The sequence below is a fragment of the Cetorhinus maximus genome, chromosome 9 (assembly GCF_964194155.1).
Source record: "Cetorhinus maximus chromosome 9, sCetMax3.hap1.1, whole genome shotgun sequence".
Taxonomy (NCBI): domain Eukaryota; kingdom Metazoa; phylum Chordata; class Chondrichthyes; order Lamniformes; family Cetorhinidae; genus Cetorhinus; species Cetorhinus maximus.
The window spans coordinates 128572053-128591356 of NC_135887.1; the positions used below are offsets into that span (position 1 = coordinate 128572053).

General features: G+C 40.5%; 1 protein-coding gene across 1 annotated transcript in view; it reads left to right on the plus strand.

The window, feature by feature from the left end:
• The window catches only part of LOC144685011 (transmembrane 7 superfamily member 3-like), a 34618-nt gene that overhangs the window by 11663 nt on the left and 3651 nt on the right, over positions 1-19304 (plus strand). The window contains exons 4-10 of the mRNA XM_078549528.1: positions 3731-3851; positions 4718-4889; positions 8930-9107; positions 12999-13091; positions 13826-13906; positions 15369-15521; positions 17492-17589. Of these exons, the coding sequence (XP_078405654.1) occupies positions 3731-3851; positions 4718-4889; positions 8930-9107; positions 12999-13091; positions 13826-13906; positions 15369-15521; positions 17492-17589 (896 nt within the window). The remainder of the gene's footprint in view (positions 1-3730; positions 3852-4717; positions 4890-8929; positions 9108-12998; positions 13092-13825; positions 13907-15368; positions 15522-17491; positions 17590-19304) is intronic.

The following is a 19304-nucleotide window of genomic DNA, read 5'->3' on the forward strand; positions in this document are numbered from 1 at the left end:
ATAGCCAACTCGGGCCTCATACTATCGTAGTTTCCTTTATTAAGATTCAGGACCCAAGTCTCAGAATCAACTACTTCACTCTCCATCTTGATGACGAATTCTATCATATTATGGTCGCTCATCCCCAAGGGGCCTTGCACAACTAGATTGCCAACTATCCCTTTCTCATTACACAATACCCAGTCGAGGATGGCCTGTTCTCTCGTTGGTTCCTCAATATATTGGTCCAGAAAAACATGCCGTATACACTCCAGGAATTCCTCCTTTAAGGTATTATTACTAATTTGATCCATTCTCCTGTAACCCCGCTTTGGCAGTTGTACATATTGTCCGGAGTGAGGGCAGTTACCATTGTCGACGTTAACTGTCAGCGCCCCCCCATGCCAGTACTGACGTGCCCACGACCAGCATCGTAGCCCTGTGGAGTCATTAACATGAGCTCCCGTTGTCCGGGTTACCACTTGGCGATTCGTCATATATCTTTAACTGTGTGTAATGCCTCCATTTACTTCCCGTTTTCATATCTACAAGTGCGCACGTGTCACCTGTCATAATTACCTCGTATGGTCCATGCCACCTGGAGGCAAACCCTGTTCACTCCGGGCTCACCTTGACCATCACCTTATTCCCCACTTGGGGGGTCCATTGTCGTTCCTTGGAGTTGCCTGATTCCATGTCCTTAATCATCCGTCGGCCTCTAACTTCCTTTCTTAACTCGTGCAACTATTTACTCATTTCCCTCACATAGTCTTGCACCCTTCCCTTTAGTGGTCCTACATCTCCTCCTCCTACTATGGTACCCTCGGGTAGCTGCACGGCCCTACCCGTCATTAACTCGAATGGGGTGAATCCGGTGGTCCTACTTGTGGTAGCTTGCAGGCAAGTTAATATAGTCAGTAATACATCTATTTAACCTTTTTCTGGCTTTCCCTTTACCTGTATCCATCTTGTGGTAAATTGTTAAGTGTTATTTCTCCTTACCCTTTAATTGCCTCAACTACAGATTCCACATAGTCAGAGGGAAAAAAAACTTAAGATGTAAAACTATGATCATCCTAAGATTCCCTTGAGGTCAGTTTCACTATTGTCTTGATTGATTGTTTAAAATGTTTCCTTATTCTTTAGGCCATATTAACCATTCCGTGTCAATGGGGATCCCTGACTCTAGATCTTTGCTTATCTCCCCCTGTGTGGTTCCAATGTCTCCGGTGATGGCCAGATTATCAAATTCAGTTCCCTTAAAACAGTTTGTATATTGTGTCCTCTTTCCCTAACTCTTTCTCCTACCCTTAATCCTTTCCTCATACCATTTTACACATGCAATAGCTACCATCTGATCTTGTTCAGGTTGTCTGGAGAGACTTTACAGTCCAATAAAGTATTCTTATAGCATTTTAAAACAGAAATCCGGCTTTGACATGTTTTGCTTCCTTATCTTCTCAAACAACATGTTATTGTCTCAAAAGTGACCCACTAAACTGTGTCTGGCCCTTTTTTTTTTGGAATTATCCCAGATTCATTAACTCAGCCAAAGATTGGATTTCTGCCAAACTTTGCCAAGGTCTTGAGCTTAACTTTATGTTTTGGGAATAGACTTACAAATACAAAAGCTTGCAGCATTTGAATTATTGTCAATTGTTGCCAAATCTTTTAAATTAAAAATTCCCTTTTGATAACTTTATCAGGGACCAAACCGTAAGAACTGTAATTTACACTATCAAAATTAAAACGACCTCTTTCTGATGTGTATTGATTTGTATCCAGATTAAAAGCCCCAATTGTTTATCAACGCATTCTTTACCTTAGATAGCATCCTAATTATTCAAAAGTAGCCTGTTAAATTACACTGCACTTTTCACATCTCAAGATTAATCCAAATTCAAATAACAGAGTTGTTGGGATGCAGATTTCCTTTCCTATTTAATTCACCTCTTCAAAAGAAACTCCTTTTTTATCCATTGGAACCACCTAGACCATGTGATTTTCCTAGAATCGTTTTGAATTTCAGACACTTTTTTTTCCCCTCAATTTTAGAATACCAACTCATATGAGCCAATGTAACTCGTATGTATCAATCAGCTTGGAAGCTGGTGAAAAGGAGTTACTCCCTACTAGTCTGCAAGGGGGTACAAAGGTGGTTTCATCTCAAACGAAGGCAAACCCTGTTTTATCTTTACAATACCTTCAAATTGCAATTTTTGCCAGAAACCTTAACTCGAACCTTATACTCAAAACATTGGAATGTTTGAGCTACACTTTTCATTGTCCAAGATGTTTCCATTATTAATTTAGTTTGTTGCAAATACAGACTGAGAATAAGAATTGTAACCTTGTCGGTTTTATCACTTGTCTGAGCTTTTCACCACTTCGTAGAATGTTGTGGTGAATCGCTTGGCTGCCAACCTTGTTCCATTTTGCTGATCAGCTTTTTATGCTTCTGGGCGAGGTGAAGGGACGTGGTTCCCTCACCTCCCCATTCTGCAACGAACTCACGTTCAGCTTTCTTGGCCACAACCATCGGGTGCCTAACAGGAATCTAGTTGTCCTCCAGGACTCAATTGTCCCACTTTACTCGTGGACCCGGGGCCCAATCGTCCCCACCCACTTGAGTCTCTGGCCTAAAGTTTGGATCCGCCCTATTAGACCACCATTCTAGTCTGACACGAACAACCTGAGAGTATTTTCAAATGAAATATACTCACCAGATCATTGTTCCGTCTTCACAGAGGTCCGGGCGAATCCTGCCGACCACACCACCGAAAGGGAGTTCAAGCACCCTCAGATCCCGCAGCGACCACACGAGACTCTCGTTTCTTTTCACTGGTTTTATTCAAGCATATGCAGGGGAGCCCCATCCATTCAGCAGAATGGCATCCAGCTCCCTGATTGATTACATTCACTACTTTTGTGCTATTTGCTTATCACAGTACACTTGAATACATCGAATCAGTAACTGACACACTTCTTACTCTACTACCTCTACCCAACTGAACCTATTTACGCATGATCAGGTTATCCAATTACATTCAAGGCGTGTACACAGGCGCCTTGACCTTGTTTCAGTGACCCAGAGCTGCTTGTGGATTAGCAAAACTTCTTCCCAACCCATTGTTCTAGTCTTTTAACCCTTTCATCTCCCCCTTCAAGCATTTTCTGTTTTTGTTTCAGATTTCCAGCATCCGCAGTATTTTGCTTTTATCTTTGACATTGAACGCGCTATTCTCAGTGATATTCCTGCTTTAGATTCTGCGCTGCTCATTAACAATTCTTCAGTCTGGTTAGGGAGACAACACTATTGGTCCCCGATGCTCTCTAGAGAGTGCTGTGCTTTTGAATAGTTGGCTTACAGCAGCTTCCAGTAGAAAGTCTGTGGGCAAGTACAAATGTAATGAATGGCTGGTGCTGTTTGAGCAAGAATTTTGCTTAGCAATGAACAATGTATGACATACTCGTGAGAATTGAGGCGTTTTACCTCCCGCCTTCCAAATTGGGTAGTTGTACCCAAAGGTAAAAAATATACTTTGGAAGGTAAGAGATAAAAAACCTTAGTTCTCATGAGTGTGTCATACATTGTTCACTGCTAATCACAATGTGCTATTGGCTGTTTTGCACCCCTTCCACAGTTGAATTTCATCCCCAGTGTTCTAAGATAACTGCAACATAAAATATTCAACAAATGTTCTATTCGTAGAATAAGCGCTGATTTATCATGTTTCGCCTCCTTCCTAAGATCCTGTACCTGGTGCCTGCAACACAGAGTTTGTCCTAGAAAATGATCCAAGCCTGCACTTGAAGTACAATATATATGAAACTGCTGTTATGTTTGCACCAGCTAACTTGGGCACAGTGAGGTAAGTCAGGAAATACCATAGATGTGGCTTTGTCTTCCGAATGTGATCCATTTCTGATTTTCAGTCAGTGTAGTTTTTTTTTCCTGTACTCTTTTGCTTTTAGTGTGACTGGATGTCTGTTTCTGTTTTACAAATGGGAACGAGGAAAATTGTTGCCATTCGCTATTAGCTAGAAACTTGTGCAATCGTGGTGTTATGCTTTAGAGCTGTGTAAATGCACTTTTTAGAGTAGTTTTTGACTTGCATGATATAAAATTATCCCAGCGATCTAGGCTTTTTGAAAAGAGGTTTTGCCACATTATGTGGACTTTCTAGGTTTTTGATTTCTTCATTAGTAGCATTTTAACAAAGAAAAATCATTATTTGGATATGGGCATTACTGTCAAGGCCAGCATTTATTGTCCATAGTTGACATTGAGAAGATGGTGGTGAACCACTGCCTTGAACTGTTGCCGTCTCTTTTTTGTGAAGATAATCCCACAAGGCTTTTGGGTAGAGGGTACCAGGGCTTTGAACCAATGACAAAGAAGGAATGTTGATATATGTCCAGGTCAGGATGGTCTATGAATTAGAGGTGATGGAATTCCCATGCACCCTCTGCCCTTGTCCTTCTAGGTGCTAGAGGTTTGATGCATTTACTGAGTGCTCATTCGGGAAATGGTTATATTAGTTTGTAATAAGATAAATTAAGTTCCATTGTTTCCTGGCTAGCAACTTCCAAAGTAGGAGGGGCAAAGGTGGAAAAGTGATGCTTCTATGTGTTGTCCTTTTGAAGACCGAGTCTTGAATATTCAAAGCAATTTTTCTGAATGCATATTTGTACTGCTAACTTAATATTCACATATGTTTTTGCTTGCATCTGATAGACAATTGTCACCTCCTGCTTGTGATGGTAAGACAGATGTTCACACACGATGGCGGCTGACCTACGATATTTACCAGTATTTTCTACCTGAGAATGACCTCACCATGGAAAGTCTAACTAAAGGAATGAGTAAAATGTCATCTGTACAACAGATAGAAAAGAATGGAATAAAGGTAATTTAATATCATCCATTATGGTTTGCAACTTTTGACTTCCACTCATGAAACATCAGATATTTGTCACTTTGACCTCAAAATGGTATCCAAATTTATATTTTTCCTTTTAGTAGTTAAAATAAAGTTTTGATGAAAAAAAAATTAACTGTCCGCTTACGTCCCGTCCTGTTTGTGGATCCTTGCTGTAAGCAAATTAACTGCTGCGTTTGCAGGCAAATTAAGTGAATGCACTTAAAGTAAATATTTGACTAAAAAGCACTTAGGAGCATTCTGAGAATGTGAAAGGTGCTCTATAAATTCAAGGCATTTGCTTTTAATAATTAAAACTTCTTAAGCTGTGACAGGTATAGTAGGACAAAACCATGCCATGCACTTGCCAGAAATGAACAAAACCTATAATTTATTTCTACTTACAGTAGATTTCTTTTACTCGGTAACTTGAAAGAAAGGTTTGCATTTATGAAATGTAGCGGTTTTTGGGACCTTAGGCTGTATCAAAGCACTTTACCAATGAGGTGCTTCTGAATTGTAGGTACTGTTGTAATATAGGCAATTCAGTAGCCAAATTTTGCATGGCACGCTCCCACAAACAGCAATGTGATAATGACCAGATACCTTGTTTTGTGATATTTATTGAAGGGTAAAAATTGGCCAGGACACCAGGGATAACTCCCCTGCCTGTCTTCGAAATAGTACCATGGAATCTTTTTATGTCTACCTGAGCATGGACAGGTGAATCCATTTAACCTCAGTGGTGGGAGAGCTTTTAGAAACAATAATTCAAGCTAAAATTATTAGTCACTTGGTCAATTATGGATTAATTAAGGAAAGCCTGCTTGGATTTGTTAAAGGCAAATCGTGTTTAACTGACCACTCGAGATTCTTGAGGTAGCAGAGGATCGATGAGGGAAATGCAGTTGATTGATGCACATGGACTTTCAAAAGGCATTCGATAATTTTTTTTATATTCGCTTATGGATGTGGGTATCGCTGGCTAGGTCAGCATTTATTACCTATCCCTGATTGCCATTGAGAAAGTGGTGTTGAGCTGCAGCCTTGAACAGTTGCAGTCCATGTGGTGTAGGTACATCCACAGTGCTATTAGCAAGGGAGTTCCAGGATTTTGACCCAGTGACAGTGAAGGAACGGTGATATTGTTCCAAGTCAGGATGGTGTATGGCTTAGAGGGGAACTCACAGGTGGTGGTGTTCCCATGTATCTGCTGCCCGTGTCCTTCTAGGTGGTAGCAGTTATGGGTTCGGAAGGTGCTGTCGAAGGAGCCTTGGTGAGTTCCTGCAGTGCATTTTGCATGTGGTACACACTGCTGCCATTATACGTCGGTGGAGGGAGTGAATATTTGTGGTTGGAGTGCCAATCAAGCAGGCTGCTTTGTTCTGGATGGTGTCCAGCTTCTTGAATGTTGTTGGAGCTACACTCATCCAGACAAGTGGAGAGTATTCCATCACACTCCTGACTTGTGCCTTGTAGATGGTGGACAGACTTTGGGGGATGCGGAGGTGAGTTACTCGCTGCAGGATTCATAGCCTCTGACCTGCTCTTGTAGCCACAGAATTTATATGGCTGATCCAGTTCAGTTTCTGGTCAATGGTAACCTCCAGGATGTTGTTAGTGGGAGATACAGTGATGGTAATGCTGTTGAACATCAAGGGGAAATGGTTTGATTCTCTCTCCTTGGAGATGATCATTGCCTGGCACTTGTGTGGCATGAATGTTACTTGCCACTTGCCAAGCCTGGATATTGTCCAGGCCTTGCTGCATTTGGACATGGACTGCTTCAGTATCTGAGGAGTTGCGAATGGTGCTGAACATTGTGCAATCAACAGCGAACATCCCCACTTCTGACCTTATGATGGAAGGAAGGTCATTGATGAAGCAGCTGTAGATGGTTGGGCCTAGGACACTACCCTGAGGAACTCCACACAACAGGCTTGTCAGCAAAGTTAGTGCTCATGAAGTTAAAAAGACAGTAATAGCATGGATGCAAAATTGGCTGGGTGACAAGAATCAGAGTTGTGGATAATGGTTGCTTTTCAAATTAGAGAAAGGTTTATAGTAAGGCTCCCTTCCGGTCGGTGTTATGACCTGCTTTTCTTGATGTATATTAATGGCCTACACTTGGGTGTACAGCGAACAATTTCAAAATTTGCAGATGACAAACCATTGGAACTCTTAGGAAAATCGTGATAAACTTCAAGAGGACGTAGGCAGGCTGGTGGAAAGGGTGGGCAAGTGGCAGATGAAATTTAATGCACAGACATGTGAAGTGATTCATTTTGTTAAGAAGAACGAGAGGAAATATAAGTAAAGAGTCCAACTCTAAAAGGGGTGCAGGAGCAGAGACATAAATCATTGAAGGTTTCAGGGCAGGTTGAGAAAGTGGTTAGTAAAACATGCAGGCACTTGGGTATTCTTAATAGGGGCATGGAGTACAAAAGCAAACCTATATATGATAAACATGTATAAAATACTGGCTTGTGCTCAGCTGGAGTATTGCGTCCAGTTCTGGGCACTGCACTTTAGCTAGGATGTGAAGGTATTCGAGACAGTGCAGAAAAGATTTACAAGCATGATTCTAGGAATGACGAACCTCAGTTATGCTGATAGATAGAAAGAACTGGGACTGCTCCCCTTGGAGATGAGAAAGTTGAGAGGAGATTTGACAGAGGTATTCAAAATCATGAGGGACTGGACAGGGTACATAGAGCCAAACTGTTCCTATTGGTGGAAGGATTGAGAGCCAGAGAACATAGATTTAAGGTAATTGGCAAAAAAAAAAGCAATAGCGACGTGAGAAAAACATTCTTTACACAGCAAGTCATTGCGATCAAGAATAGAAACATAGAAAATAGGAGCAGGAGTAGGTCATTCAAGCCAGCTCTGCCGTTCAATATGATCATGGCTGATCCTCTATCTCAATGCCATATTCCCGCTCTCTCCCCATACCCCTTGATGCCTTTAGAGTCTAGAAACCTATCTATTTTCTTAAATATGTTCAGTGACTTGGCCTCCACAGCCTTCTGTAGTACAGAATTCCACATCTTCACCACCCTCTGAGTGAAGAAGTTTCTCCCCATCTCAGTCCTAAATGACCTACCCCATAATCTGAGACTGACCCCTTGTTCTTGGCCCAATCTCTCCTCATAACAATCCTGCCATCCCAAGAATAAGTCTGGTGAACCTTTGCTGCACTCCCTCTATGGCAAGTATATTCTTTCTTAGGTAAGGAGACCAAAACTGCACACACTGCTTCAGGTGTGGTCTCACCAAGACCCTGTACAGCTGCAGTAAGACATCCTTGCTCCTGCACTCAAGCCCTCTTGCAGTGAAGACCAACATACCATTTGCCTTCTGAACTGCTTGCTGCACCTGTGTGCTTGCTTTCAGTGATTGGTGTACAAGGACACCTAGGGCCCTTTTGTATATCGCCATTTAGATAATACTCTGCCATTTTGTTTTTCCTACCATAACTTCACAATTATCCATGCTATACTGCATCTGCCATGTATTTGCATTGCATGAAAGTGTGGTGGAGACAACTTCAATTGAAACCTTCAAAAGAAAATTGGATAATTATCTGGTGAGTGAAAATTCTGCAGGTCTATGAGGGGTGGGGGGAGGGGGGAAGCGTAGTGATGCTGGGACTAGATGAGTATCTTTTTTGTTTCCCTTGCTAGACAAGAAGTTAAGTTTTAGTGGACAAACTGTTTGGAAATAAATTGCAAGGTTGGTTGCAAGACCAGAAGATTTATTCATCCTATACAGATGAATTGCATACTACTTGGCGTTTGTATTGTAGATTGAGGCAAGCTCGCTGCCTGAAGTGTGGTTAAACACCACCAGCTTTGGGTGCTGCTGCCTATACCTAGGACTAACTGCACTGTCCTCACATCCTAAATGCAGTTTTTAAAAAAAGACTAACTTTATTTTTGAGACAAGGTAAGGAAAAATTTCTTATTGTACACAAATTTAGTTAATTGGTATACTTGAAGACAATGTACTTCCTCTTACAACCACAGATCACCACAGTAAATTCGTTCCAACAGACAATAATCTATGGAAACTCATATATTGGCACTGGTGTGATATACAATGTTATTGTCAGGGACCCTCATTTGAAAACCTCTGCATCTTATGCTCCTGTATCCACGTATGCCTGCAATTTGCCTTCCGAAGGATACCAATGTAAGAATTCAGGTAAGGGAAAAACATAGTTTTAAAATATAACTTCACATATGTATGACCATTTTTCAAACATGGATTGTGCAGTAATGACAGATAAAAAGGAGAATTGGCGGGAGAACTTGAATTGGTAGATGGCTGCGGATAAGTTACCTGTCTGCCCAGCCAGATAAGCCGGACAATAAGATTGAGACCCCAGGGGAATGAAAGAGTCATTTTACTTTTGATATTTGCAGGATTTGGCAATTGTGTAACATTCTTTGAAAATGTTAAAGGCAACTTAGAAGATATTCTTGTTTCTTAACATTACCTATAACCATTAGTACAATTATTAAAACTACTAATAGCAAATGGGTTTCAATTTTTTTTCTTCTTTCTCCACTCCCCCCCCCCCCCCCCCCGCCCCCACCCAACACACACACACACACACACACACACACACACAACTACCCCTCCAAAATTTGGATTTCAGGCAATTTCTTTGGGAATTGAGCGATTAAATCATGCACCCTGACTGATATTACAGGCACCAAGTGCTTAAAAGTATATATTTTTTAAATTGCAGAAAATAACATTTCGTGATCAATTATTTTCTTTGTATTTTGCAAAAAAAAATGTCAAAGTGGATTGAAACAATGTGGGGGCAGGTTCAATTCAAGCCTTCTGAAGAGACAGGGTAGATAACTAATATAACAAAAATATATTAATAAAATGTTCATGTTGAATTTGACAGCTGTGATGTAAAGATTAAGATGTTGTGTTTGCTTTAGCAAAATGATGGTTTGTTTGTAAGCCCAAAGCTCTATCAAAGGTTTTTATTTCTTATGGTAGAAGTAATGTTTTGCTTTTTTTTTAATGACTTTGTGGTTATTTTTACATTGAGATTCCAGCTCTTCCACATGCAAGTAAGACTGTGTTGAAATTTATCCTTTACAAAGTGTTTCAATTTATCGTCAAGCTTTAATGTTTTGACAACCAAGTGCAGATATGGTTTTCCGATAGATCTGACTCTTTTTGTTGGTGAACCTAATCTTCAACAGTTTCCAGAAATACTTTAGTTGAAATTGGGTACCTCCACAAGCAGAAATATTGGGTCGCTGGAAGTTTCACCAGAATTCGACACGAACCTGGTAGAATTAACATTAGTAGATATGCATAATCTCAACTTTTGACCGGTGCAGACTCGATGGGCCGAAGGGCCTTTTTTTGTGCTGTAGACCTCTATGACAGTATTTCATCTCCCATGTGGTGATAGTATTTCACCTATAGAAAACTCTAAAGTGTAAATAAATTGAAACATTTAGCAATCTATCCTTAGAATATATGGGATAGAATGATATTTATGTAGGTGCATACAACTGCAAAAGTTAAACTTGACAATTTAAACTGGAAGAGTGAAATAAAGGAGCATGGCAAGGTTGTTTCTCCCTATAATTCTGCTGTGCCATTTTGTTAGTCACAGCCAATCTATCTATCCAGCTGTCTGTCCTGTCCTGCATGTCTCTTTAACCTCCTGGCTTCCCAAGTATATATCAGCCTCCATTTTTTTTTAAGCATCCAATCAATTATAACTCTTTTCCAGGGCATTGCATTCCACAATATTCACAATACCTTTTAGCATGAAGAATTTTTTTTCATACATTTACTTATTTGGTCAAATTTTGCCCTAGATTAGCAGCCAAAGAGAAGGTTTATTTTCCCACCTCTCCTGACAATCCATTCATTGTAGCAAATACCACAATGAAATCACCCTTAATAATCTCAACATGAGCAAATATACTGTTTCATAATTATCATTAAATTCCTTCATCCTGGTGAACTGTCGCCCCACTTTCTCAAACTGCATTATTGCCTTCCTGAGAGGAGAGAGCCACAATTCATGCAGTATCCCAATTTAAACTTTACCAGTCATCCAGCTGCAGCTGAACTTTCTTCTGATGTATTTGTGACCAATATCTCAGCTTCCAGTTCACTAGTACACACAAAGTGGGATAAATCTAACCCGGACAATTACTGTCACATCAGTCTACTCTGTCATCAGCGAAGTAATGAAAGGTGTTGTTGACTGTCAAGTGGCACTTATTCAGCAATAACCTGCTCATTGACGCAGTTTGGGTTGTGCCAGGGCCACTCAGCTCCTGACATCATTACCACCTTGGCCCAATCATGGACAAAAGAGCTGAACCCCAGAGGTGTGTGACTGCCCTTGACATCAAGGCAGCATTTGACTGAGTATGACATCAAGTAGCCCTAGCAAAACTGGAGTCGATGGGAATCGGGGAAAACTCTCCGCTGGTAACAAAAAGAATGATGGTTGTGGTTGGGGGTCAATCATCTCAATCCCATGATATCGCTGCAGGAGTTCCTCAGGTAGTGTCCTAGGCCTAACCATCTTCAGCTGTTTCGTCAGAAGTGAGCATGTTCGCTGATGATTGGTGCTGAACATTGCACATTCATGACTCCTCAGATACTAAAGCAGTCCATATGCATCAAAACGTGGACAATATCCAGACTTGGGTTGCTAAGTGACAGGTAACATTGCCTGGCACTTGTGTCATGCCCGTGACCAATTCCAACAAGAGAGAATCTAACCATCCCCCCCTGCCTTGTCATTCAATGGCATTACATCATTGAATCTCCCACTATCAACATCCTGGGGGTTACTATTGACCAGAAACTGAAATGGACCAGCCATATAAATACTGTGGATATAAGAGTAGGTCAGAGGCTGGGGATTCTGCAGAAATTGACTTGCCTTCTTACTCCCCAAAACCTGTCCACCATCTAGAAGGTACAAGCCAGGAGTGTGATGGAATACTCTCCACTTGCTTGGATGAGTGCAGCTCCCACAACACTCAAGAGGCTGGAGACCATCCAGGACAAAGCAGCCCACTTGATTAGCACCCATCCACCACCTTCAACATTCACTGCCTCCACTACTGATGTACAGTGGCAGCAGTGTGTACAATCTACAAGGTGCATTGCAACAACTCATAAAGGCTCCTTTGTCAACACCTTGCAAACCTGTGACCTCTACCACCTAGAAGAACAAGAACAGCAGATGCATGGGAATGCCACCAGCTGGCAAGTTCCCCTCCAAGCCACACAGCATTTAATTTGGAACTATACCCCTGTTCCTTCATTGTCACCGGGTCAAAATCCTGGAAACCCTTCCCTGGCAGCACGGTGGGTGTACCTACACCATGTGGACTGCGGTAGTTCAAGAGGCCAGCTCATCAGCACCTTCTCAAGGGCAGTTGGGGATGAGCAATAAATGCTGGCCTAGCCAGCAATGCCCATATCCTGTGAAAGAATAAATACTTTTTTGATTACTGCACTCACAAGCTAGTTTATGATGACATGCATACCCGACTCCTACCATCAAGCAGTTTTTAAGCTGATAACCTTGCTTTTGCACCCCTCCCCCACCTCCCCACCCCTCCACCCTCGCCAATTCATCCCTTGTTTTGAAAAGGGAATTATTCATGGTGTTGATATTACATGTTGTCAAGGCTGATTTAATAACTTATCCTTTACTGTATTAAAATCCCTTGTAGTAATTACGCATCACCTTGTTCAACAAACTAATATTCCACCTGGAATAATATAACATCTTCCCCCACCTTCTCACCCACAAAGAATTATTAAAGCTGTCTATACAATAAGTGAGGAATGACCTAAATAATTTTTTGACAGATCTCACTCTGATTTGTGAATGGAAGCATATTTTTGCGACTGGTTGTATTGACCAGGATGTCAAATTGCAATATCAATGGTGAAACAAATCTATTGGTATTAACTTTATTATTTTTCGTCTGATATTAAGCAGCATCGCTGAAAATCTTTGGCTAATTGGGGACCAACTAGTTCTATCGAAATTAAATGGTTTTTTTTTCTGATTTACAGATAAAAATTTCATCTACGTACAGGTTTTATGCACAGTGATTGGAGTCTATGGCTTAATTCTCTGTTTGATTGGCCATAGAATCTTTGAAGCAGGTAAAGAGTTTAATATCTTAAAATATTGCTCCTTCTGGTTGGATTTCACATTTTAATATGTGTAAAGTGAAGATCTTCTGCCACCTTCCTCAAGTCTTGTTTCTTCCTCCCTTTATAATATGAAAATCCTGTAGATTTTGAATTATGGAATTGGTTTCGGGGTGTTTTTCTCTAGGATTTTAAATATAAAGGAGTATGCTTGATATTCTCAAAGCAAGTAGTCTCTCGCGTACTCGCTCCCACTCCCGCTCCTGCTCTTGCTCAGAGGGCCAAGAAAGGTATTTCTACATGTATCACTCTTCTATTGAATTTAGAGTTGAGATTAAAAAAAACAAAACTACAGATACTGAGAATCAAGAATGATAGAAAATTGCTGGAATTACAAATTAGCCTCTGAAAACAAGGATAGAAAAATGAATGCTTCATGTTGTACACCTAAAGGCCTCAGTACAAAATGCTTGCCTACTAGATGATAGAGGTGCTGTGTATTTCTAGCATTTCTTCTGTATTGTTCCTAATGCAGTTACTATTAAATGGAGCCAGTTAATAAACGTTTAGGCTTCTCATAACCTGGTTTTGATGTTGCACACTGCATTTAGTACTGTGCAATTTGCACTATCTTGGATCACAGCTTTGTGATATTATGGTTATCCTCGATGGATAAGCGAGTGATATTTCCTCTTACTGGACCAGATTGGATTTCTAAACTAGACTAACTTGTTTTTTTTTTGTAGAATTTCTGTTCTTTGGATTCTTGATCTTTGGATTCATAAGCTTTGTGTTGGTAACACGATTCTCTGCACTCAACTTCATCAGTAAGTGTGGAATAGAACTTTCAATATACTGAATATTCCTTAGTTTCCAATTTGTTCAACCAAACACTTGATAGTGCTTCTGTCTTTTCAATGTTATGTGTTTTTTTTTTGCTATCTATAAGATGAGCTGTCATAATCACGCTGGTTCTCTCAACTAAAATTTACGTTGTACCCTTGGAAAGGTATTGCAACAAATTTTACCTGATTGGTCAATGGAATGCTGCATATGCTTGTAAAGTGTAATTAAATATGCCACAGTGAACTGAAGCTGGTGACGGGAAAGATATTAAATGTTATGCCAGATGTGTGTTTTATTCTGTTTATATTTTCGCTGTTTCCACTGATACAAATTTGTGCCACCCCTTGATTTTGTCAAGCTGTTAGCAGGGACCTTATCATAATACAGTTAACAAGATTAGTTAGTGGCCAACCCCATTCTGCAAGCAAGTATTCATACTTCTGCAACCATGTTGCAGAATGTACATATCGATCCATATTGTCATTATATGAGCAACTCAGACTTTGAAGCCTACACATCATGGGGACTGGTCATGTCTCATTGTACAGTGACTACTGATGCCATTTTTTCCACTTAAAATAAAACACACATTTCAGTCATGCCCATGCATTCAGTCATTCTAAATAGCAGCCTAGGGAACCCCACAGACCAGGATTAACCTTGCATTTGCAGAGGACTCGGTCTTCTTGCAACAAGCGGGCTAAAATTACTCATGACTAGCTACAACCAACAAGGTTGAAGCACATGCAGTAGATAGCTAGCTGTGACCTTAAGTTGGTAACTTAAATTTACTGGATTTAACTTGGTGGATTGGTTTTCTTTTTATTTTGTCATGGGATGTGAATGTCGGTGGCAAGGCCAAAATTTGCCCATCCCTAATTGACCTTGAAGATGTTGGTGAGTCCCTGCCTTGAACCAGTGCAGTTTGTGGGTGTACCTACACCAGATAGTGCTGTTAGCAAGGGAGAGCTAGGATTTTGACCCAACAGCAGTGAAGGGGCGGTGATATAGTTCCAAGAAAGGATGGTGTGTGACATGAAGGGGAACTTACAGGTGGTGTTATTTCTGTGCATCAGTTTCCTTTTCGTTCTGAGTGGTAGAGGTTGCAGGTTTAGAAGGTGCTGTCGAAGGAGGTGAGTTGCTGCATTGCATCTTGTACATGGTACGTGCTGCTGCAAACAGGTTGGAACCTCTTTTGGAAAATTCTTGGAGAACAGCATTGAAAATCTTAACGGAACCAGAGTAGCAAGTTCAATTTAATATTACTGTAAAATGAGTGGATTACTCTAAAATGAATGGATTGCACAAAGCAAGTACACAGCACTAAATTTAAAATATGTTGTGCTAAAGACTTATAGTACACCTGCTTAAAAGTCTTACTGTTATGCCAGTTTTATGAAATCATTTGATCTCCTTAAGACTTGCTTTTTTTTCCCCCCCCAGATCGGTTAGAAATCATGATAGCAGCAGGACTGCTTGGTGGTGTGGTTGTGACGCTGGTTAGGTGCATTTTTGGCATTCCTGTACCTTGTGTAGTGTTTGTAGGAATGGTGCTGGGATTTCTGGTGGCATCAATCGTTTTCTTTACTCCTCTTGGTAAGTCGAAGGAGAAAATCAATGAACCTGTTTGTTTTGTGGAAATAATTGTATGCGTTCTCATTCCTTGCTTGACAGTAGTGATGTCACTTTAGAGGAACAAAGCAATCGATTGACACGATACTTCCGTGTTGCCTGTGTGCATGTCTCCTTTTCTTTTTCCACCCTTCCCACCTCCCACATCCAGTTAGCTTTGGTTCTGTTACTTTGCTATGCCAGCTCTCTGCTAAAAGGATTTCCATGTTCTTATGGATCTGTGGTGATGTGCTGCCATTTTGGTTCTGGCTGTTTCTTCTTAGTAAGAACACAATTTCTACGATTAGTTTTGATTCATGCAGGTGCTTTAACTTTATTTTGGTAAGTTGCACCTTACTGCAATGCTCGTGCCTACGCCCCACAAAAGCAGTTGCTCAGCAAATAATGAGCCAGGATTAGTGGGGGCAGTGAGGTGGCATAAGACGAGAATGATGCTGGCTGTTTGAATTAGGACCGGTGCAGGTGAAAGGAAATTCTTGTGGCCCATCAGGTTCATTTTCTGCCAGTCCACAATATCTTTTTACAAAGCATGTTGACTGTATAATGTACAAATATTGTATTAGATGTTTAAAGTTTAGTTACAATTTTAGTTGTAGTCATTTAGTAATGCAGAGCTTGAGTATTGCTGAAGAAAGGGCCCTGTACTGGAAGCTACATATATTAATACATGGAGCTCTGTTCTTTGCAGGCAGAAAGAACATGTACACACATTGTGCATGTTTCAGCTCAACAAAATAGGTGATGGCCATTTGCTGCTTCATTCCTCAAGGCAATTCATTGACAAATCAGAGTCAAGCTGCCTGGTTTAAATTTCAAACAATGCTTGGCACTTAACTGTCAGTCACCATTAACTGGTGCGTTCTCCATGGCTGCGCCTCTACCACTTAGAGACCACTTGCCAACCAGTCAGCACTCTCATCTCAATACTGTTTAAAGTTGTTGCTTCCCTGACATTGGTATTCTTGCGATTGTCCTGATGAGTGCCAGACAAAAAGTTTTGACAGAATGTCTTTTTTCAGTATTACTCATTTTAGTTGTCTAGTTATGGTGATTGCAATGCAAGTTGTAACTGCTGTTAAACTGTTCATTGGAACAAAGCAGCTATTTTGGATTGGTCCAGATTACCAATATCTCTAATTTTACTTAATTTTTAGATCTTTTCCGTTCCACTTTCCAGAGTTGAAGTGGATAAAATGTGTCAATTAATATAATTTTATTCCTAAAATATTGACAAGAAAGTGATAACTGCGCGTCACTAATGATATGCAAGAGTAGAGAAACTTTGCTGTGTCTATGGGGTGTAGCAATACTGCAGCTTCTAAATACAGTGCTTTGCCATCTGGTATAATAAAGGTTATGTCACCAGATTGTCTGTCTAAACTGGATGAAAATTGAATGCACAGTGCAAGTCAATTTAAGAAATAGTTTAAAGCTATAAATGCTGGAAACAAATAAAAGCACTAAATGCTGGAACTGGATTAATTGAGCAGCATTTGCGAAGGGAAAAATTGTGATCCCAGATTTTGCAGTTAACAGTGATTCATTACATTTACAACCACCCATGGATTTTTTGCAGGCTTTTGAGTGGACTGGAAGTTGCTGTCCAGCTCACTCTATAATAGTGAGTGCTAATAGCCTCACTGTTAGCCCTACGGTAAGATCTTGGCCATTATGTTTTGGGTCATCAACCTGCAATACTTTAAAAGCTGTTATTTCTCGTTATGCTGCAGGTCAGTCAACATCTGTATCTCCAGCATTTTCTGATTTTCGTTTTTCTGTAAATTGGCTTGTTTGTGACTGACCAAAAAGCACCCTTGCTGGCCAACCATACGTGATGACAATGGTGCCATGTATTTGCACAAAGGTTTGTTCCACATTGATGTTGAATTTGCCCCTTGAGGTTAAGTGACATTTTTTCTATTCCTCCCAAACAGCAAATTTTACTCTCTTTCGCAATGACATCAACTTCTGGCTTATTTTTTTGTGTGTGATGCTGGTGGTGCCTACAGTTCTGATTCTATTTCCAAAGACAGTAAGTATCTGTATTTAAAACTGTTTTTCAGTTCGAGTAAGTTTTCTGCAACAATAGTGGAAAAACGCTTTTAGCCTGTGCAGACATGATGGGCCGATAGGCCTCCTTCTACACCATAATGATTCTGTGAAAAGTAAGGAGCATAACAATATGTTCTAAGAAAAGGTACCTTTTTTTCTTCTAGTTTTTCTCCTTGTTCAGTCAGATATGGAGCCATCTTCTGCCATTTTGTATAAATCTTGAGTATAGAGTCTGTACCTTTTTGGTATGTACACTGATATAGAAAAGCATACCTGAGATATTATAGCAAGCCCTACCTGCCTGTTTGGGTAGATGTAAAACATCCCATAGTACTACAAGGGCAGGGGAGTTCTGCCAGTCTCCAAACCAGCACACATCCCTGCGTCAAAAGCAGATTCTAGGCCAAAGTAACAGCGAGTTTAATGGCACTCACCATTATTAATGTGTAAATCGCCTGGCAACTTGTGATGGGAAGGGGATGCTCGTGAATTACTATCCAGTTTCTGGATGACTTTGTGCCACTATACTCTCACCCTTGTGAAAATGGCATCTAGCCCTTAACCTCCTGAGAGTTGCTGAAATGACTGCAATTGCGCATTGTCAGTTAAACCTGCAATAGAAAGTTAGGATAATTAATCATGAAAGTATAATTTTTGAGGAGATTTATGTTCCTGCAATGACTATCAACCTTTCTGCCCAGAAAGTGAACAATTTAAACGGTGGAGTCTCATTCCTACAGATGGTAAATTGTTAGATGATTTTGGAAATTCTAAATTTTCACAAGAATGATTCCAGGGATAAATAACTGTAGCTGAGGATAGATTGGAGAGGCTGGGACTCTTTTCCTTGGAGAAAAGGAGGCTGAGAGGAAATTTAATAGAGGTATTCAAGATCCTGAGGGGTATGGACAGGGTAAATAGTGAGAAACTGTTCCCACTCAAGAGAACATCAAGAATGAGAGGGCACAGATTCAAATTAATTGACAAAAGGAGTAAATGTGATGTGAGGAAAATTTTTTTCACCCAGAGGGTGGCTGCAGTCTGGAACAAACTTCCTGAAAGGGTGGTGGAGGTAGGTTTGATCGAGGTATCCATAAGAGAATTGGATTGCTACCTGAAAAAAGACAATGTGCAAGGTTATGGGGTTAAGGCAAGGGAGTGGGACTAAGTGGAATGCTCTTTCAGACAGCCAGTGTAGACTGGATGGGCTGAATGGGCTCCACTGTAAAGATACTGTAAATAAAATTATTTTCCTAATTCTTTTTCTCTCTCTGTACCTGATTTGACTCAACTTAGTTCCTGTCACTTTTTCAGTCCTTAAATCTCATTAGTTAAGGAAATTAGTTAAGGAGTTGGGGGTTGCATCTCTTGTTCACCAATATTTCAGATGCTCTTTTGTCATTTCACTTTCAGCAACTTGCAGGGCAAAAGGTTTTGAGCTGGAGGTTGTGGGGAAACAGTCTAACTGTTGAAATGCTCTGCTCCAGCAAATTCCAGACCTATTAACTGATTACTTATCTCATTGCAACATTTGAGACTATTGCATGCAAATTGGCTGCTAAATCTGCCTGCAAAACGGTGACTGTGTTTCAACATTGCCTGCCAAGTGTGTTGAGGATGTCAAAGATGCTCTATAAATTCCAGTACTTCTTACATTTCTTTCTTGCTTGGCATTGTTGTGAAGGTACTGATATG